Source organism: Microcaecilia unicolor, chromosome 5, assembly GCF_901765095.1.
Source record: "Microcaecilia unicolor chromosome 5, aMicUni1.1, whole genome shotgun sequence".
NCBI lineage: Eukaryota > Metazoa > Chordata > Amphibia > Gymnophiona > Siphonopidae > Microcaecilia > Microcaecilia unicolor.
The window spans coordinates 309,084,445-309,106,627 of NC_044035.1; the positions used below are offsets into that span (position 1 = coordinate 309,084,445).

Genomic DNA, 22,183 nt, shown 5'->3' on the forward strand with positions numbered 1-22,183 from the left:
GCGGATCCTATGCTATTGCCCAGCCAAGCCTTCCCTCCCCTTCCACTTCCATAGCCCCGTCCCGGGTGCAGGTAAGGCTCTTGGCAGCTCCCCTTAGCCCGTCTCCAGCATTCCTGCTTATACCTGGACTACGCTACACCGTCGGCGGCCCCTCGCACCTATAACAAAGCCCTGCGCGTCACGTGGGGGAGGAGGAGAAGGAAGGCGGACTGGCAACCGATTGGCCTGATGTATGGAGGAGCTGCAACGACATTGGCTGCCGGGTTGGTGATGGAGCCTGGGAGGGCGGGAGCTGCGAACCCCTCTCTCCTCTTTGTGTTCCTAGCGCTGATATTGGACATATCAATAATTGAGCCGAGCTGCGGACGGGAGCAGCGCTATGTATTCAAGTGCTCAGCTTTGTCCGGGGACGCTTCCTACTCGTCCGGGGTCCTTGAAATAAGAGCCACCTGGAAAAGAAACAGCTCCAAAATTGAACGAAAAAGGGAGAAGAAGGAGCAGATCAAAAAGGGGAAAACTAGCAAGGAAGATCATTAACGCTGACCAGCAAAGGCAATCGGTTGCAATCGTACACATAATTTTGAGAATAACCGTACGGGAGAAAACTGGATTTCATCTGCAGAACAGGGAGTTTTGAGGCAGCAGCATCCGAGAAGGTGGGAGCGAGCCGCCGGCAGAGGGAGGAGAGATGCTCTCTTTAAAGATTTTACTTGGTGTGGTGTGGCTGACGGGACTAGCTAGTGGGCAGAACGAGACGGAACCTATCGTGCTGGAAGGCAAGTGCCTTGTAGTGTGTGACTCCAACCCCACTTCGGACCCCACTGGCACCGCTCTGGGCATCTCGGTTAGATCTGGCAGCGCCAAAGTGGCGTTTTCTGCCATCCGGAGCACCAACCACGAGCCTTCGGAGATGAGCAACAGGACCATGATCATTTACTTTGACCAGGTAATGGGAAAAAGGTTGGACAGGACCCGGGGGATGGGTCTGAGAAAACTGTATGTTTTAATATAATCCTTTTGAGATTTGAGAAAGAAGGTGATGGTCCAGAGGCGAAAGGTTGAAGGCGCACTTGGTGAGTTATAAGATTATCTCTAATTGAAGGAAAGCTGTATGACAGACAGATTGATTGATAGAGTCTGCTACCCTCCTAGTGATGCTCTCTTTCTCTTTCTCTCTCGCTCTGCTTCAAGGGAATTTAAATTAACAAAGAAACTCAAAACTGGTTTTTACAACTAGCGTGAAGCTATATGTGTTTGAAAGAGCATCAGATGAAGTAACAAAGCAAACAGGAAATAAATACATCCCATATAGCAAACCTATTTCGCTTATGTATATTTAAAAAATGCATTTTAAGAGGCCAGCGGAAGGTTATTATGTGAGAAAGAATTGATTTTCTATACATACATACTTTGTAAATTATGATACCTGTTTCGGACCAGCATTAGAATAATCAAAGAATATTATTGTAAATGAGCTTCCTAGACTATAGGGCTCGAAAGATAACGTATAATAATTTATTTGATTGCCAACTTGGTCCAATTAAAAGTAGCACAATCCGCAAAGAACCCAGTTTGCTTCTGCACCAATAGGACTGCAACTCTGTTATGCTGATCCAGTGATAGTTCCCATTTGTGTGTATGCATGCTGGAGTGTAGGATATGCATGTATAGTATGGTGTGTCTGTGTCCAGTACTCCTCCCCTCGTGATTACTGTACATTATTTCCAGTATCACGTTTCAATGAAAGTTGGAATTAAGACCACACACACACAAATACATATTATGCTGCTTTTTTCTGTTCAAGAACTCTGCAGTATGTCTACTGTATTTTGTCGTTTTCATTCTAGATATTAGTGAATATTGGAAACAACTTTGACTCCGAAAGAAGCACTTTTATATCTCCGAGAAAAGGGATTTACAGTTTTAATTTTCACGTGGTGAAAGTGTACAACAGACAAACGATTCAGGTTAGACTGTTACGACTTTTCAAATCTTTCCTTTGCATTGCATCTGACCTAATGCCTTCCATTAAGGCAGTTACACCTTAGGCATATCTGTGAAGCTATATTTTTCAGTCACTATTCACCATTTGGTAACAGGGATAATACTTTTATTAACTGGAGCATGTCTCTGAAAAACAGTAAATATGTCTTTGAAATTACAGGAGGACAAGGTGTCTTTATGTATATTTTAAAATAAGGATTTTAAAATATTAAAATTAATGTCTTTTTGGGGGGTAGATACACAAAATAATATATTACAGTATTCTCACTTTCATTAATTACTCTGCATTGTGAAAAAGGGAACATAATTAATCTTGACTAGCTGTGGAAAAATACCTAACTGGCTTCCATTAAGCATTTATTTTAATACTATTTTCTGAAGAGGACAATTATAAATTTAATGTGCAAAACATCTGGTATAATTATTTGCATATTTCATGTGATTTTGCTCATTCACGTTTTTTAGGACAATATATTCTGCAAATAAAAGTAAACACACATTATATATTAATTGTAAAGAACCAGATCATTGAATATTTAATGCCACCTATGGATAACGATCCTGCTTTTTGTCGTTCCTGAATCAAAATTCAGTGCAAGGGTGAACCAAAGAGGGGAAAGTTTTCCATACTGTACCTTAATTTTGAACATATAAAACAAAATATGTCTGAAAATGTTTTAAGTAACTCTGCTGGTCCTTTGGGGGAATTTTAAGACTGTGGAACAGTAGCTGCTTTGCTCAGAGCAGTTTTCTGTTTATATAGTTAGTATTAAGTACATCACTGAAGGCTATTTACATAGAAAATCTGTTTATTGTGGCTAAAGGCATTATGCAAAATTGGTTGAGAAATAGTCAGTGCCCTCTGTAATCTCACATGGCAATATTTGCTATTGATATATCATTAGGACAGCTTATCTGTACAACATAGGCCTGCTTAAAATTAATAGGCTTAAATCCTTTTTACAGTATAATGAAAATATGGCCCATGCCTCTAATACCCAATTCCAAGCAGGAAGATTCATAAAACCCTAATGTATTTTGTGTGTTCTTTTTGTGTAAATGCCCTTTGTTTGTCTTTCCTTTGTAGGTGAGCTTGATGTTAAATGGTTGGCCAGTTATTTCTGCCTTTGCAGGGGATCAAGATGTGACCCGAGAGGCTGCTAGCAATGGAGTTCTCATTCAAATGGAGAAAGGAGACAGAGCTTATCTAAAGCTAGAAAGGGGCAACTTGATGGGAGGCTGGAAATATTCCACTTTCTCTGGATTTCTGGTGTTTCCTCTTTGAACTGACTTTTTCTCAGAAAAGACAGAGCAGCAGCAAGTTCTTGCAGATGTCCCAAATATAGCTGCCTATGAGCTTTGGACAGCATACTTTTCAAGTTGAAATATTAAAGACGTTAAATTCTGCTTATATAAATCTGTATCCATCTGCTTTGAATAATATTTGTTGCAAGCCAAAAGATGGGTCACGTGGTAGTTTATTGCCTTTAATTCTACTTTCCTCATTTGTTAAAACCTTTAGGTCAGCTGAGTGTTTGTTATCTGACATTCATTACATTAATGTTTTTATGTTTTTATGTTTTTGTCATGTTATTTTTTATTTTTTTACCTTATATTGTTTTGCTTTGTTTTGGATGGTTTTGTTTTCAACCCATTTCACCTTTGTCTACATCCTACATCCAATTTGTCATTTAAAATAAACAAAAACCTAAAGCACTTTGAACTCATGGATGCCAGGATGAATCTAGAATACAAATCATGCTGTACACTGACTAACAAAATTAAGATTTATACACGATGGGCTATTCACAGCCAAACTGAGCAGAATAGTATATTTCAATATTTCTGTGTAATTCTGAGTGGTTGTGAAATTTAAGGCTGCTAAATGTTTTTGATGCTTGTTTTGCTCTTGTAAAATGTGACCCAACTAAAGTCAGGAAGCATAATGGACTTTTACTATTACCCTGTAATATATGTGTGAATACTGAAAAACATTTTTTGCTTTGATTCAATAATGTTTAAATGGGGCTTTTATTTTTCTTAAAAAGAAATACAGTTTCTAAGTGAGATTAATGATTGGAACAGCATTTTAGGTAAATGGTGACCAGACTGTTTTACTTTTTTTTTTTTTTTTGAAACAGGCAAAACATTTCTAAATGAAAGTTTTGCAAAACAATCCGAGAAGAAATTAATTTTACAGAGATCCTATCTATAACTTTCTGTTTTGCAAAGTTTCATCTGTTCATTGGTTTTTTTTTTTGTTTATTTGTTTGTTTTTACATTTTACTCTTTTTCTAAAAATGAAAGTGTCCTCATTTTAGTTCAACAAATGCACTGGGCACTTCGTTTAAGGCAAAGAACTGAATTAGTAGACACAGTATGAAGGTGGCCATTCAAGAGCATAGATCTGCTATCTTTAACCTTTGCTACATTCTGTGCATTAGAAGTAATATTTGATGCCCTTAAAAATGTCACAGTTTAGAACTTCAGTGCTAACATTGTCTACTGCCATGATTTTGTTAACATTTTTTTCAGATTTAAATGCTATAATTTTGCAGTACTCAGAGATTACTACTTTTATGGAAAGGGAGAAGTTTTTGATTGTATCTAAGAAGAAATGAAATAAAAGTGTAATAAACAAATCCTCTTGATGACTGAAATATTATCATGTTGAACTTGCCACGTTAAATTTGTAGTATATGCAAGGGATAGATATCTCCCCCCTTTTCTGTCCCTATAACTAGAAGAATTTAGCATAATTTCAGTAATGCAATCTATTTAGTTCTGGAAAGGTCTTTCTGAGTACTGTGAGCTATATTTGCTGTGGAGGCCAAACAGTTAATATAGTTTTTTTTTTCCAGTCTTGGGTACCAGAAAGGAGTTTAATTAGCTCCTAAGGGGAAAATTAATACCAGCATAATAAGCAAAGCTGCTGTATTTATTCACAGTTTTTGTCTTGGTAATAGTTTTGTGAAGCGGGTGGGGATTCTGTAAATGTGTCTTAAAGATCAGGTGACTGTTTCTCATTTCCAGCTGGATTGTTCTTCTGGAGGACATTATCACAAATGACAAAAGTACAATTTCCCAGTATACAGTGAACATATTGGGATCTACATCTGCACAGCTGACTTATGTATGCCATGAATTTGTGGTGAAGTGCACCTACACTTTAATTCTTTATGAGTTTAATAGGTACATTATAACAAGATCAAGCAGTACAGCGAAGAGAAAGAAAGGAGATTTTTCTGAAAACAATGTTACAACTTTAAAACTGACCATTGTGGAAAAACCATGTGCCATAGATTTGGGACAATAGACTGTTAGAACCAAAGGTTTTACTAATAATTTCACCACAGAAATACAGTAGGACAATGCTTTTAGCATATTTGGCATATCCACCAGTTTATGTATAGGAACGAAGGAAGAAGAAACTGAGTTTGGAACAGCTGTAGACAACTGTCTGGGATCACGCTGGTACAATTTGCCGAACTTTTTTGCTATGTAGACTTTTTCATGCTGAGTTTTATTATTATTATTATTTATTTAAATTCTCATTTCTTCACGTGTTTTTGAATAAATGAACACCCCTAGCCACAAACACAAAGGAGTAACTGGCTATATTTCATCCCTTGGTATCCAGAGCTGCCACATGCACTTCATTGTGAATGCATCCTGATCCTTAGCATCTGCAGCCGCTGGCTACAAGCCATCTCAATGAACAATTGAGATTTATGAGAGCGGGTTAATAATGGCGTCTAGTTGACTTATCGTTACTTGGAGTTATAATTTGTCTTTAAATTGCATTGTTTTAGGACTGGATGACAGTCCCTTCAGCTGTGGGGTTTCAAGTTGCCCTTTTTTGCTTTCATGTTTTTCCTTCTCGAATGCGGTAGTGTGTTTTAAGCTTCGTGTATTCTGATTCTGGGTTTCTTGGTTGGCCATACAGTAGAGTGCTTTCCAACGTTTGTTATCTTACACCTGCCTTGTTTATTACATGCTTTGAAATAGTCTTGGGTAAAGTAGTGTGTTTGTCGTGTTTGGTACATGTGAAGATGCACAAATAACGGTTAATAAATTTAAAAAAACGAACATAAGACGATAGTTTGAGGAACGGTGTGTTGGCTTCCGAAAACTAGTCAAAATGTTGTTATTATTATTATTATTTCTCTGAATTAAGATAATTTACAAACAATATCTACATTTTTTTGCAATCTAGCTATAGATTCATAAGAAAGGCAAATAGGCCATCACTGATATCACGTGATCACAAGGTCCAATACCCAAAGAGCTGGCAGTCAGAGTGCAGTGAAGAAAGATGGCCCCATCAGAGTCCTATGGGAAGTGAAGTAGATAGACAGCGATTCAGACCACAAGGAATCTCTCATTTCCAGCGATGGGTATCTTAAGCAGTACTTTTGATTGTTAGCCTTTTGTAGGTGCCCTTTTTCAAAATGTTCACTACCCTAAAAGAACAGTATCGCCACCTGACAAACTCTAGCTTTTGCTGTTGGCTGGTCATTGGCCACCTTACCGTTCCATTGCCTTCGGGTTAATGACGAGAAATTCCAAAGCCTCTTATTTATGTGCCGAACTCAAACTATGGGCTTTATTTAAAACATTATTTTTCTTCATGTTAAAAAAAAACACAGAAACCTGATATTGAATATAGTCCTATAATTCATTTATTGTAGGTGTGTCTCTCAGAAATAAAAGCCAGCCCTCAGTCATCACACTGATACTAACTGACCTTCTAAACAAGGGCAAATATCTTAATACAAAAGTGTTTTCCTAGCTGTAGAAGCTGCATTTACTATTTTAAATTCGGATTGTAATCAGATCCCGGTGTTAACATTTGCACGGCCAATAAGTAGTAGATCTGCTGGTGCCACCCGCCAGACTGGTTTCGGGTTCTCCAGCTACTTCCAAGTATCTACATATAATAAAAATGTAACACGCTTTGGATGTACCACAGGAAGGCGGTATATCAAATCCATGACCGTGGGCTTTCCCCACCACCCCTTTGTTTCCATTGTCGGCAGAAGCTGTCACTAAATACAAATGCCCGATCATCTAATGGTGGACATTTCTGGAGCTTATACTTTGTGCTAATGTTATCTTCTGTCCAAAGTATGTTTTTTTTTGTTTTTTTGTTTGTTTGTTTGTTTGTTTTTAATAAAAGCTCCATTCTAGAGACAACACTCAGGTGAAAGACAACTCCCCCTTTCTCTCACCAGCTAAATTTGAATATAGATGATGAGGGGAAAAAAGTGAGAAAACTGCAACAGAGTACTTCGGATTTTTTTCAGTAATATCTTAAACACCACAACGGCCTTTGCAATATAGGACAAAAGATATAACATTTTTGCAGTGAATGAATTCCATTTTTTTTAATATCAAGAAATTGTTTCATAAAAGCGTAGATATCTTTATGTTTTACAGTTTGCTGCGTATCTAGTCTTTGAATTTAATATTTTTTTATGCATATGGTTGGGACGCTTTCTTTAATAATCCGCTGCGTGCTACAGTTCAGTTCATAACCTGTTGTAATAACTCCAAATAAAGAAATATATAAAAAAAAAAAATCAAACACACATTTCCAAAAGACTTTTCGGATACTGCATTGCCTTAATAGAACCTCTCTTAACAAATACTATTTTAAACAAAGAGGGCAAAAGTTCAACCACAGGTTGCAATCTCCTTGTCTTGCATCGTTTTTGGATTTAGTACCTCACAACTTGGTGAACTATTTCTCGCTCTCGCTCTCATATTTTTCTTAGTGTTTAGTTTAACATTTATATAAAGTTGACTTTCATGCAATTGTATCTCTTATTCATTACCTGCTTTGCATAATTAATGGCTCTTAGAATTATACTTCTTACTTTTTGTAATGAGACTATTTTGTGCCTTAACTAATTTAGGATGCAGATGAGGACTAAAAATTATGCAGAATTCCCCTTTTACAACCCAGTTCCTAGACTCTGTTCAGCTTGTGGGTTTCTTCAAATCACTATGATCTCTGTCCGAATGGGCAGAAATCCGTGGCTACAGATTTCCTCTGTGTACAAAGTGCAAGAGAACCTCAATATGCTATTTACATATTGAATGTATGTTTTGTGTTTGCTCCTGGATATGGTAAAAGTAAATTATGTGATGCTGCTCGTGTCAGGACGTCCAAGACTGTCAGGAGAACGTCAGAAACTGACACCTTTACTCTGTAGAGACTGCCCAGAGACAAAGATCTTCTGTTGTCCACCTGATTAGACAGCATGACTGGGAGAAACTTCCCTCCCCCTCTCCCCGCCCAGTTTATTTACTATATACTCTGCCCTGGAGTTATATCAGTGACTAAGTACAGCTCCCTTTTCAGGAGCTAAGATTTTTTTTTTTTTAATGGAGCCTGTTAAAAGAACAAATTTGTTTACAGACAGAGATCCTGAAAAGCAAAAGGTATTAGGGGAGGTCCCCAAGCAGTGACAGTTGTGAAGTCAAGTGAGAAGTCATTTCATATTTTCAGTCTGAGGAATGCCAAAAGCAAATAAACATTTACTGACAGACTTTATTTTTACGTTCCTTAAAAACAGGATCTACTCCGTTGTTTTAGGGGGTGGCCTTGTGTGTGTGGAGGGTCTGAGAAAAGAAAAAAGGAAGCTACACGTTTTTAGATTGTATAGTCCTAAAGCTGTTTTTTTTCTCATTCTCCTGTAACACTACACCACTACCTTTTCACTTTTCTGGGTTAAAAGGTTATTTTACCCTAAATGGCACTAGGTACAGCATTAGCTATATTTTATATCAAAACAAAGACTAAAAAGGCCTTAAGTTAACCTCTGCCAGCTTTATGAGTCATCAGTAACTTTGTAATGACAACAGTACAAGACGAGAGATGCACAGGGAAAATTGTAGTTAGGCGCTGAGTTGCGAAGCATAGCTGCCAGGTACCAATTAGATACAATAATATTAAGTTAACGGCTTTAAATAGGGCAGTGCAATTTTTTTTTCGTGCCAAGCAAATGTTACCAATGTGTATAACAATCAAACTCTCAAAGAAGATAGCGCGTGAAGGAAGGTGTAAGAAAGCCTATATGATGCCTGACGTACAATTAACACCTTTATCTTGGCACGTTCTATGGTACGTTCTAAGAACACTACGCCGTTTTCTGTAGTCCTTATGAGAGAGAGAGAGAGCTGCCATACCCTCTAAAAGCAGAATATTACATCTTGAACAGTGGCCCTATAACTTTAGAAGGTTATACAGTATTATATTGACTTTGCTTCTTACCAGTTATAAGCTCAGACAGAAACACAAACAATGACGAATTAAAAACTTAATTTTCTGGACAATTGCTGGTTTTAATGCCAATCTGTTTAGCAATTGTGAGTTTACTGTGCTTTGCACGCAGCTTTTAAACACACGGGCGAGATCTGTACTGGTCAATGGTCTATTGTTGAACATTTAAGAAGACACATTATATCTATAAACAATACTTTTCAGAACACACAGTACCTGGAGGGACTTTCCCCAGCTAATAAGATTATGTGACTTTTGCTGACTGTTAAGAGGAGACGAAGATATATTGTACAAATGAAGTCAGTTAATTTTGCGCCAATTAATATTCATTGGTTGCATAGTAATGTTTCCACAATTAGGTGTGTAGAGATTTTAAACTTGTTAGTAAAGCTGGACCTTATGAGGAATTTAGGGGGACTATTATAACTTTAATACCTGCGGCATCATTTGCTTGTAACGTGGGAGAACTTATGTATTGGTAACTTCTAAAGGCGATCTACCCAAAGTAAAGTAACTAAAAAATAAGAGAGTGAAAGAACCACGTTTCTTTAAAAATGGCAAGCTCCACACCACTGTATGGCCTTACGGCTTGTTTGGTAGGTAACAGAAGGCGGGCGATTTTCTTCTGTGTGACTTTACGGAAGAAAAGCTCAACTTCTTGAAATCACAATTTCAAAGGAGAACGTATATTTATGCTTGGTATAGGATTACATAATAACATATCACAGTAAAGCTAAAACACATACACATAACTTTCCACTTGCAGGTAGGTTATGGCCCTCTGAAAGCAGGACAAAAGAAGGTAATTTTAGAGCGAAAATTCACCCAAAGTAGCAGTTTGCACCTACCAGAAAAATACACACTCCTGCTACTGTGTCTTTCAGCTCTGACTACTAAGACAGGGAATTGCACGGGTAAGCAACACACACTAAAGCACATCTGAGTAGAATAACCAAAAAACCTTCATCTTCAGGGAAGGATTTCCTCCTGCTTTGAGTCTATGGATACAATTGCTAGGAAATAAAGCCGGCAGTGAAAATATCCTGCAAATCTGTATTTCCTAAGCTTTTTAGGTTGTGTGTAGGGTCGTTTCCCCTGCAATATTGTTACCCTCCCCCCCACCAAAGATTTAAACGTTGAAATAAAATTGAGGTATAATATACAACAATTAAAGTGACATCAGATCAAACATCCTGCTTTCCCTACAACCTATCGGATGCTCCTCTGGGACAAGGAAGGTCTGAAAACTTCTGAATTAAAGACGTTGAACTGGAACAATGCAGTGACAGCAAGACTGGGTTTTAAGGTGTACATTTCTGAGAGGAAAAGTATGAACCGAATGGAGAGAAAGGACAGAAAAAGAAAGAAGGTTAACCAAAAACTGTGGCAAGTTTTCCCGGCTGTCTGGTTTCTGTGCTTGTATCAGGCAAATGCACCGTTGCACCCCCCCCCCCCCCCCCCCCCGAATAAAATTATGTTTCACTATTCCCCTTATTTTTACCGTTTGGAAACTAAAATAGTGGGAAAATAGCAGAGTTTAATCAAGCATTGTTTTTTTTTGCACCGGTTGCTACAATTGGATCCCGAACTGGGATCACTTGGATTGTGCAAGAATGAATTGCAGATAACCAATCTGCCAGAATGAGTCAAAATGTTTGACAGACACAGAAACCTTTATACAATTCATACAGACTTTTGCTAGCGAGGCTATCAGAAACGGTAATTACACAGCCTGTGCTGTAGGGTTTTTTTTTTTTCCCAGTTCTAAAACTGGCATGCAAGGATATTGTGTGTGTATTTACTTCTTTATATTAATGAGCTGCTTCTATACTTTTGCAATGAAGCAACTTATAATCTAAATAAGATTTCATGGCACTAGACTATATACAAAAATGTACCCTTGCAAAATGCAAATTTATGAAAACTTTTGCAAAGGGGACCCCATACGCTAAAATCCATGAAACCTCGGAATGTTCATTAAGAGCTCTTATCAGTATTGATCCCTGACACAGGTGTAGACATGCCAAAAAACAGGGCTGAGTCAGGTCTATTAATTAAACAATTCCTATTTGTTCCAGTCTTGGAAGGCCCTTGTGTGCTTTTCTTTTGTTGCTTCTGTTTGTGTACTCCTGACCCTCTCTTCTGTTACCTTCTCCCTTGATGAAACAGAGAGAAACCAACACTGAGCAGGACCTTCTATCTTTGCCTCTCATTTTCCCAACCTTGAGGTAGTAGGTAGGGTCTAGAAATAAAGTGGTCTACCTGTACCACTGTTACTGAAGAAGAGAGGAGTCAATGAGGGGTAGAGCAGTGGTGTAGCCAGAAGTCAATTTTTGGGTGGGCCAACAGGTTGGATGGGTGGGCACTAGACAGTGGTGTGCTGGTAAATGTTTAACAACAGGCTCTCTCCCCAGTCCACCTGTGCACCCCCCCCCCATCCACCTGTGCACCTCCCCTCAAAATTGCAGAGCTGGCTATAGCCGAGGAGAGAGCCTGGGGGGGGGGGGGCAATGCATTACTCTCTCCAGGAAAAAAAAATAAATGATCCCAGGTTCCAATTTAATTCATGTTTAATGTAGGATAAAATGCCATAAATAAGTAAATAAATATAAACTTTTAATGTTGAGCACCTGATTCTCAAAGTGGGCATATTCCAAACACTATAATGAAAATAAAATGATTTTTTTTCTACCTTTGTTGTCTGGTGACTGTTTTTCTGATCATGCTGGCCCAGTATCCGATTCTGCTGCTATCTGTCCTCTTAACTCCGTTTCCAGGGCTTCCTTTCCATTTATTTCTTTACTTTCCTCCTTTCTTCTTCATTTCTTGCTCTATATCCATAAGTAAAAGCTGGGTCCTCCGCAGACTTGACTGTCCAGTGGATCCAGCTTCTGCCTATTTTCTTCATCCATGTGCAGTTTTTCTCCCTTTTCCCTCATCTCCTTCCTCACTCTTCCATCCCCTCCATCCATGTCCAGCATTTCTTCTCTCTCCCTTCCCTCTCTTCCATCCATGTCCAGCAACCCTCTTCTCCCCTGTCCTTCCCTCCATCCATGTCCAGCAACCCTCCTCTCCCCTGCCCTCCCCTTCATAAACCCATGTCCAGCAACCTTCCTATCTCCTCTTTCCTCCCCTTCATCCATGCATGTCCAGCAACTCTCCTCTCCCCTCCAGCCATCCATACCTAGCAATTCTTTTCTCTCCCCTGCCCCCCCTCTATCCATCCATCCCCAGCAATTCTCTTCTCTCTCCCCTTGTCCCCTCCATCCATCCATCCCCAGCAATTCTCTTCCCTCCCCTGCCCCCCTCCATTCATCCATCCCCAGCAATTCTCCTCTCTGCCCTGCCCCTATCCAGCCATACCCAGCAATTCTGTTCTTGCCCCTGCCCCCCTCTATCCATCTATACCAGCAATTCTCTTTTCTCCCCTGTCCCCTCCCTCCAGCCATCAGCGATTCTCCTCTCGCCCCTCCCGCTCCCATCCATGTCCTGCGATTCCACCTGCCCGCCCGGAGCCCTCTTCTCCCCCCCAAAAAAATTTACAGTGCAGGCTGAGTTCCGTTCCCGCATCTGCCTCCCTCACTCTCACGGCAGCGCTTCCCAAACACTGCCCACCGCCGCCACGATCGCAGGATTTACCTCCCTCTGTCTCAGCACTCAGCAGCAGCGGTAGCGAATCATACACGCTGCCTCCTTCTAACCCGGAAGTGTCTCCTCTGCTGCTTCCGGGTTAGAAGGAGGCAGCGTGTATGATTCGCTACCGCTGCTGCTGAGTGCTGAGAGGAGGGAGGTAAATCCCGCGATCGTGGCGGCGGTGGGCAGCGTTTGGGAAGCGCTGCCGTGAGAGTGAGGGAGGCAGATGCGGGAACGGAGCTCAGCCTGCTCCCCTCCGCTCCGCTGCCTCCACTGCTGGGTGGGCCTGAACCAAAACTGGGTGGGCCTGGATTTTGAAAATAGCAATTTGGACATTTTTGTGAGAAAGCATCCATCTGCTGGCCTGTACCATTTTTTGGATGTTTTTCTTTTTCAAAAATGAGCCCCATAGTGCTAGATTCTATATATGGTGCCTAGCATCTAGGTGCATAAGATAGAGATCCATAGGTGTATTCTATTAGATGTGCCTAAATTCAGGTGTGATATATAGAATGTTCCTGGGCCGGACGGATACGCCTAAATCTAGGTGTGTCCATTTACGCCAGCAAAAATCTGGTGTAAGTGCCCATGACTACATCTACACGCACTGGTACAAATTCTGCATGCTGCTTTGCAGAATATGCCTAGCAAACTGCACACATAAATTCCTACTAGTGCCTATTAGTGTTGCTAATTGGTCATTATCAGCCAATAAGTGGCATGCAAAGCAATTAAGGCATGCACATAGATTAGGCATGCATACTAATCTATGCGCTTGCCTCCACATGCCATATACAAACTCCAGGGGATAGTGTCTTGGGGTGATAGTGTCTGAGAATCTCAAGGTAGTAGAACAGTATAACATGGTGGTAGTAAAAGCCAGAAAGATGTTAGACTGCAGAGAGTGAGGTACTTGTACAGGTTGTTGGTGAGGCCTAATTTGGAATAATTTAATTTAAAATGGCATTTATATCCCACTTCTCTTCTATAGAGGTTTGAGACTGGTTACAATAAATCAAATAAAAAAATACACAACTCACAATAAAACTGTAAAACATGCCTTACAATTACAAAATAGTATAACAACTAGTCAAAAATGTTGTATTGTTGAGTCAAAAGAGTGAGGAGCATACTGTTTTGATTTACTAATACAATGACATTTGAACTTACCTGGAATTATATAACCAATTTTTAGGCAATCATCATTGCTCTGTAACAAGTCAAGTTTTTAACCTTTACTAAAACAGTTAATAGTGTCTTTCTAGACCAGTTTTTCCCAAGTTGGTGCTAGAGTACCCCCCTTGCTATTCAAGATTTCAAGATATCCACAATGACTATGCATGAGATTGATTTGCACACACTGTCTCTTTCATGCATATTCATTGTGGGTATCTTGAAAACCTGACTGGCAACAGGGTACTCCAGAACCAACTTGGGAAATACTGATCTAGACAAAGGGATTTAGGAAGGCGGTTGTATTCTTGTGGGGCTCTTCCTGTAAAGTTTCTCTTACTTATACTTATTAATCTGCAAACATTTATTGATGTTCGGTTGATGTTCGGTTCAACTGTAACAGATCATTTTTTTTTGGAGGCTGTATCTCAGTATGGATATAAATAGGTTAGAGGCAGTTCAGAAGAAAGCAATCAAAATGATACAGTTTTTGCATCAGAAGACATATGAAAGGAACCTTATCCTCTCCTTGGTCACTAGACTGTGGTGTCTCTCAGGGCTCTCCACTATCGCCTATTTTGTTTAATGTAATAATGTCACCACTATGTAACAGACTAGAAACAGCAGGATTCAAAACATTCATATATGCTGATGATGTTATCATATACATAACATTCAAAAAGATCATTCAAGACATCTTACAAAAGGCAAAACTTGGCTTAAATTTGATGGAAACCTGGGCTTCAGAATCCAAACTAAAGTTAAATAAAGAAAAAACTAAATTCATGGTTATTATCAGCCTATTTGACCAAAACGACTACAACAGTTTCACAACTGACAACGCTTCATTTCGCATTGACAATAATCTGAAAATTCAAATTTGTTTGGAAGAATGTGGGATATAAATAAATAAAATAAATAAATAAGACGAGGCTTGAGGATCTAAGATGTATATCCTGGAGGATAGGAGGGAAAGGGGACATATAAATCGTAGAAAGAATTTAGAGAACAACTAAACCTTTTCTAAAGGAGAGAAAGCTATAGAACTAGGGGAAGTGATATGAAGTTGCAAAGAAGTAAACTCAAAAGCAACATCAGAGAATAATACCTTTTCATTGAAAGGGTGGGGCATGCTTGGAATGCCCTTCCAGAGGAGGTGGTGGAGACAAAACAGCGATGGTATTCAAAAGGCATGGTAATTGTCCTTTGAGCTGAAAAATTATATCGACTGGGACTCTGAGGTTTTCCCTCTTCCTTTATGCATTTCAGAACCACTTACTGACAGCCAAGCACCCCACCTACACTTCGGGATTATATGTTTATTCAGATAATAGTTCAGCTGTAAATCCTATACATCTACAGAACCAGCAATACTTAGCTAAAGGCTGAAGTGGCCCCCAGGAAATTAGGCTGTCCGCAGCTTGACCGGAGAAGTGTTCCAACAATCCTGTGTAAACTCATGACACCCTCAACATGTCACCCTTCCTGATAAATGCACGCATCACGGGAGGTCAGCGCTCGTCGGCATGTATTAGCTCTAGAATTACCACAGTTATCCAAGTAACAGATGGAGCGATCAAAGGGACCTGGTTGATCCTGCCAGTAGCATATGCTTGTCTCAAAGATTTAGTACACACGGCCGGTACAGTGAAACTGCAAATGGCTCATTAAATCAGTTATGGTTCCTTTGATCGCGCCATCCGTATTGAACATTTTTTGGGATCTTGCCAGGTATCTGTGACCTAGATTGACCACTGTTGGAAACAGGATGCTGGGCTTGATAGATCTTTGGTCTGTCCCAGTGTGGCCGTACTTATGTACTTAAATAACTTTAGGTGTCCACTTAAAACACTTACTATGTACTTAAGTTTCTGGTGTGGAGGAGTAGCCTAATGGTTAGTGCAGTGCCCTAAGAACAAGGGGAGCCATGTTCAATTCCATTACAGCTTCATGTGACCCTGGGCAAGTCACTTAGGGGTCCTTTTACTAAGTTACAGTAAGCACTAGCATGTGCTTACCGTAGATTAAAATGGTTTTACTGTGAGACACACTGAAGAGTCCCATGGTAATTTTGCAATCTGATTGGGCAGACTGCACGCTAAAAAATAATTAGATTTTTTTTTAACTGAGGGAGTGCATCTGGGGGGGGGGGGGCGGAGGGTGCGTATTTCTGTGCTAAGCAGCATGTCTACATTACCACATGCACGCTGATTAGTGCATCATTAGCACATGAGCCCTTACTGCCTACAAAATAGGTGTTGATAAGGGCTCATGTGCTAATTTTTGTTAATGGCCATTCATTGGCCATTAATTCAGAAAATGGAAAATCAGCCATTTTCCGACTGTGCTAAAAATGACCTTAGCACATTGGAAAGACCCATGCAAAGGCGCGCTAAGGCCACTTTTTATGCAGCTTAGTATAAGGACCTCTTAACTCTCCATTGCTCCAGACACAACCCCACACCCATCCCCCCCCCAAAAAAAAAATTTAAATTGTAAGCCTACTAGGGACAGAAAAAGTACCTGTTTATATAATATGTAAACTACTTTGATTGTACTTCAGAAAAGTGGTAATTCAAATCCTTTCTCTTCCACCCTTATTAATTTAGCTTCTGTTTTGAGGTGTAAGACTTTGAAAGTATTGCAGGGAAGACCTTTGCCAGATGAAATGGCCCTTTGGGTTGTTGTTAGGATCCCTTCCAATGATACAGTTGGCTGATTTTAGCAGCTGCAGTTACACAGAGCTTACTTCTGCCATTGATATGACTTGAATATACTAGTAAAATGTGAAAGGTCTAATCTGACGTCTACTAAAAATATCTCTTCCTGTTCTGTCATGACAAGGTTAGCATCCTGTGGTGCCATCTTGGTGCTTTTGGGCATTGATATTGCTGATAGGATGGTACCATCATATGCCAACCTCTTAATGACAGAACTGGAAGAGATGTTGTTGAACCGATGCCACACTGGATCTTTTCATGTACAGATTAGTATATTGTAGTCATTGTTATGATTTAGATTAAGGGAAAAGAGAATTTTAATTTAATATATCCTTTAATACATCCCATGATTCAATCAGGTTTGGTAAGAGCAAACTGTTTGACTACCACATTCTCAGTCAACAATGATCATCTACAAAGATCTGTATGTAGAAAATTGACCATAGATGCCACCATAAGATTATGCCACCAACCAAGTGTATTTTTCAATGCAAAAGGATAAACTAGCTAAGACAACACCAGAATCTATTTTTAGTGGGCCATGAGTGACGTGAATCCAGTGGTGATGATACCAGGAAATCAGCGCAGTCTACCTCAAACAAACCCCAGGCTTTATTAGACAACTGCCACCCATACAATCGAGGGCGTTGGGGGCGACGGGTGGGTTTTCAATTTCAAGACAGCCAAAATGATCAATCCTTTCCATCATGCAACTGCCAAACGAGAGCCTGGACAGATCAGGATCAGCAGTTATAAATATCTCTAACTTTGAGTTAACAACATCGCAACATCAATTATTGAGTTTGGGCTTGGGATTTGTTTCAACATCTTCCTCTGATCCTTTTGCTACATGTGTGGCACTCTATACATTTTTCAGAAAATTGTATCTTAGACTTTTTGGGTGGATGAATCCGCCATCTCCTATTTCCATTATTAAGCTACCTTAACAGTTGCAGCTTCTACCCTTTATCAGTAAATAAAAGTCTATTAAAGTCAAGCGCCAATTTTTTTGATTTGCAGTATATGAAATTACCTTAAACTAAATACCACCACATATGCTTTGATCCAGGAGACAGGGAAGAACATCTCAAAATCCTGACTGAAATCTTTGAACAAAAAGACTAAAACCCTCAAATTATCTCTGTAAAGATTGCACTTTTACTTAAAACACCCAGGGAATATCTACTGCAGTACAAAGAAAGGAAAAACCACAACATTCTAACAAAAACTCAGGAGGAAAGAATTGGCACAGATCCTTGTAATATATTATGCAGCAAACTCCTAGGCCAGCACATATCATAGAACCCCACAGTTACATAGGAAACTCTAGACAGCACATATTTTTCAATGAAGAAACTGTGAAGAGAGATTTTTTTTTACAAAATAGGCCAGAAGACAATAATAAACCTATACAGGCACAAAATTACATTACAAAGAAGAGCAAAACAACATCTTCATGAAGAAACATTTTTCAGGACCAGACTACTGTATCAGTGACCTTATGACTTGGACACAAAAGGTAAGTTCAGAACAGTTGAGAAAGTTAAGATATTTGGGAGTTAAAATGACCAAATGTTTCAGAAATCACAAAGGGGCTTTCTAGAGGCAGTTTTTTAGACTCACTATCAGAAATAATTTTATTCCTCCTCTGTAACTTTCATATCATTCTCATGTGCATAAGTACATAAGTAATGCCTCACTGAGAAAAGACCAGGGGTCCATCAAGCCAGCATCCTGTCCACGACAGCGGCCAATCCAGGCCAAGGGCACCTGGCAAGCTTCCAAAACGTACAAACATTCTATACATGTTATTCCTGGAACTGTGGATTTTTCCTAAGTCCATTTAGTAGTGGCTTATGGACTTGTCCTTTAGGAAACAGTCTAACCCCTTTTAAACTCTGCCAAGCTAACACCTTCACCACGTTCTCCGGCAATGAATTCCAGAGTTTAATTACACATTGGGTGAAGAAAAAGATTCTCTGATTTGTTTTAAATTTACTACACTGTAGTTCATCGCATGCCCCCTAGTCCTAGTATTTTTGGAAAGTGTGAACAGACGCTTCACATCCACCTGTGAACTATTATATAGTTTTTTGGCAATGTTTTCTCTTGCCCATTCTGTTCAGACTTGAAGGAAGGATTAACTCCTGAAGGTTTGTCTGGAAATTTAGAGGCCTGTTTACTAAACAGTGGTAAAGTTTTACTGCAAAAATTAATGCACAGTAAGAACATAATTCTATAACTGGGCAACACAATGGGGCATGCTCGGTGCCAATCTATAACAGCACTTAGGCCTGCCTAAGTCATCATAGAATGCTAGCACAAACCCACTTTTGTGTGCCAACAGTTAGGTGCAATCACTTCTACCAGGTCATTGGATGGTGTAAGTGGGTGTGCCTAGGTGCACCAATCAACATGCACAATTGATATTCCGTAAGTTGCACGTGTCATGTAATGACATGCACATGAACCCCCCATGCTCTGACAACGTGTATGCCCCCCTTGCAATTACTCACTATGGGGCTCATTTTCAAAGCACTTAGACTAACAATGTTCCATAGGTTACTATCAGGCTTATTTTCGAAAGAGATGGACATCCAAAAAGTGACATAAATTGGCACTGGGACGTCCATCTCAAAGAGACGTCCAAATCGGTACAATCAAAACCCGATTTTGGACGTCTTTCTCGGAAGTCCGTTGCAATTACGTCCAAATCTCAAGGGGGTGTATCGGAGGCATGTTCGAGGCGGGACTTGGGCGTTCCTAAGACTTGGACATCTTTGAGCCATAATGGAACAAAGCAAAGACGCCCAGGACTAAAACTTGGACATTTTCACCCGGACCTGTTTTTATTACGAATAAGGCACAAAAAGGTGCCTGAAATGGCCAGATGACCACTGGAGGGAATCGGGGATGACCTCCCGTTACTCCCCCAGTGGTCACTAACCCCCTCCCACCCTCAAAAAACATGATGGAATATTACTTGCCAGACTCTATGCCAGCCTCAGATGTCATACTCAGGTCCATGACAGCGCATGCAGGTCCATGGAGTAGTTTAATAGTAGGTACAGTGCACTTCAGACAGGTGGACCCAAGCCCATAACCACCCTACCTGTTACATTTGTGGAAGAAACAGCGAACCCTCCAAACCCCACCAGAAACCCTCTGTACCCACATCTAGGTGCCCCTCTTCACCCATAAGGGCTATGGTAGTGGTGTACAGTTGGGGTAGTGGGTTTTGGGGGGCTCAACACACAAGGTAACGGAGCTGTGTACCTGGGAGCATTTTATGAAGTCCACTGCAGTGCCCCCTAGGCTGCCTGATTGCTGTCCTGGCATGTCAGGGGGACCAGTCTACTAAAAATGCTGGGCTCCTCCATGTCCAAATGGCTTGACTTTGGACGTTTTAGACTTCGATGTCTTTGCGTTCAAAAAGGCCGAAATCAAAGAAGTCCATATCCAAGGACGTCCAAGATATTTTCGAACACAAAAGTGGACGTCCATCTTTTTTTGAAAATGACCTTTTCCCCGCCTCCGAATTTGGACGTTTTACAAAGATGTCCAAATTCCAACTTAGACGTTTCTTTCGAAAATGCCCCTCTATGTAACTGTGTAAGTCTAAGTGCTTTGAAAATACACCTCTATAGCACTTAAGTGCTACCTTATAGAATAGTGCTTAGAGCATATAACATAGAAGTGAAGTAACATAGTAAATGTCGGTAGATAAAGACTGCACAGTCCATCCAGTCTGCTTGGCCAGAGTTGAATCCGACACTCTGCACAGGTTCTTCTTCTTCATTAATCACTGTCTCTCCATGCCAATTTTGGAGTACAAACCATAGAAGTCTGCTTGACACCAGTCCTACTTCCCAACTATTGGAATTGTTGTTGAAGCCCACTGCAGCCTTGATCCTGATCTGTCTTTGCAAATTATGGGATCCAGACCATAGAGGTCTACCGGGCATTGATCTGAACCTCTGAAGCTGCCATAAAAGCTCTCTCCAGTTATGAGGTCATTTAATTGGATTCCATCCTTTTTCTATATAGTGATCCTCTGCGTTTATCCCATGCATTCTTGAATTCCATCACTCTTTTTGTCTTCACAACCTCCTGCGGAAGGATATTCCAGGTATCCACTACCCTTTCTGTGAAAAAAGTATTTCCTGACATTGCTCCTAAGTCTCCCACCCTGCGACCTCAACTCATAACTTCTAGTTCTACTGCTTCCCCGTCTGCGAAAAAGATTACTTTGTATATTATTAACTTTTAACTTTTTAAACACCTGTACCATATCTCACCATCCCTCCTTTCCTCTACGATATACATATGAGGTGTTCAAGTCTCTTCTCATACATTTTTTGGCACAAGCTCCTTATCATTTTTGTTGTCTTCCTCTGAACTGCCTCAAGCCTTTTGCCAGTGCTGATTATTGGTGCCAATGAAATGCAAGTGGTGCATAATTCTAGGCACCTATTTATAGAATTGCCTCCTTAAGTGCAAAGATTGTGCAGTAACTGTTGGGGGCATGCCCAGCATGTTTCCTGCAGTTACCACACAGAAATATTCTTCAATGCATGTTAAGATTTTTCAAATTAATGCGGATGCCCTTAATATCTTTCTTGAGGGGGCCTTGAGGGAGTAATTCTGTTACAGGATGCCTATATATAGGTGCCAGAGGGCACTGATAGGCATATATTCTACATAGGTAAATAGGCTGTTACTTTCCCTTATAGAATACTAGTAAAAAGGCCCGTTTCGGTAGGAAATGAAACGGGCACTAGCAAGGTAATTCCCCAAACCCTCTCTCACTGTATCGCTCTGTCCCCTGCGAGACCCATGCCCCCCTTCCTTCCTTCCAGTTCAAGGCCTCCTCACGCCCCTCCCACCGAGTTCCAGACTCCACCCTCCCTCCGATTTCAACACCCCCCTCTGCGTTACTGACCCCTGGACCCCCCTGCCGCGACCCTCTCGACCCCCCTTTCCGGTGAAAACCCTCCTCCCCCTCCTCCGCTGTTGCGTACCTGTACTGATGGGGGACCCCAAACCCCTGACAGCCGAAGTCCTCTTCTCGTCTGCGCCGGCATTGTTTGCTTGCTGAATCTGATCAACTTTCTGTGCGTGCGTCTGATGTCAGACACGTACAGAAACTTGATCAGATCATTCTTCAAACAATGCCGCGCAGTCGAGAAGCGACTTCGTCTGTCGGGGGTTGGGAGCCCCGTCAGCACAGGTACGCGACGGCGGCGGGGGATAGTTTTTGGCAGAAAGGGGGGTCGAGAGGGTCGCGGCAGGGGGGTCCAGGGGTCAGTATCGTGGAAGGGGGGTGTTGAAATCGGAGGGGGGTGCAGTGTGGATCTCGGTGGGA

General features: G+C 40.6%; 1 protein-coding gene across 1 annotated transcript; it reads left to right on the forward strand.

Moving 5' to 3' along the window:
* Window positions 1–353: 353 nt before the first annotated feature.
* Window positions 354–3,966, forward strand: CBLN1 (cerebellin 1 precursor). Its single transcript, XM_030205146.1, has 3 exons — window positions 354–946; window positions 1,848–1,967; window positions 3,092–3,966. The coding sequence occupies exons 1-3, from the start codon at window positions 689–691 to the stop codon at window positions 3,287–3,289; spliced, it is 576 nt and encodes a 191-aa protein (XP_030061006.1). The 5' UTR covers window positions 354–688; the 3' UTR covers window positions 3,290–3,966.
* The last annotated feature ends 18,217 nt before the right edge of the window (window positions 3,967–22,183 follow it).

Excerpts from the sequence above, each read along its gene's own strand:
- CBLN1 (XM_030205146.1), top strand. The coding sequence starts at position 689 with ATGCTCTCTTTAAAGATTTTACTTGGTGTGGTGTGGCTGACGGGACTA. Across the intron at positions 947-1,847 it reads TGATCATTTACTTTGACCAG|ATATTAGTGAATATTGGAAA; the intron begins GTAATGGGAAAA and ends TTTTCATTCTAG. Across the intron at positions 1,968-3,091 it reads ACAACAGACAAACGATTCAG|GTGAGCTTGATGTTAAATGG; the intron begins GTTAGACTGTTA and ends TTTCCTTTGTAG.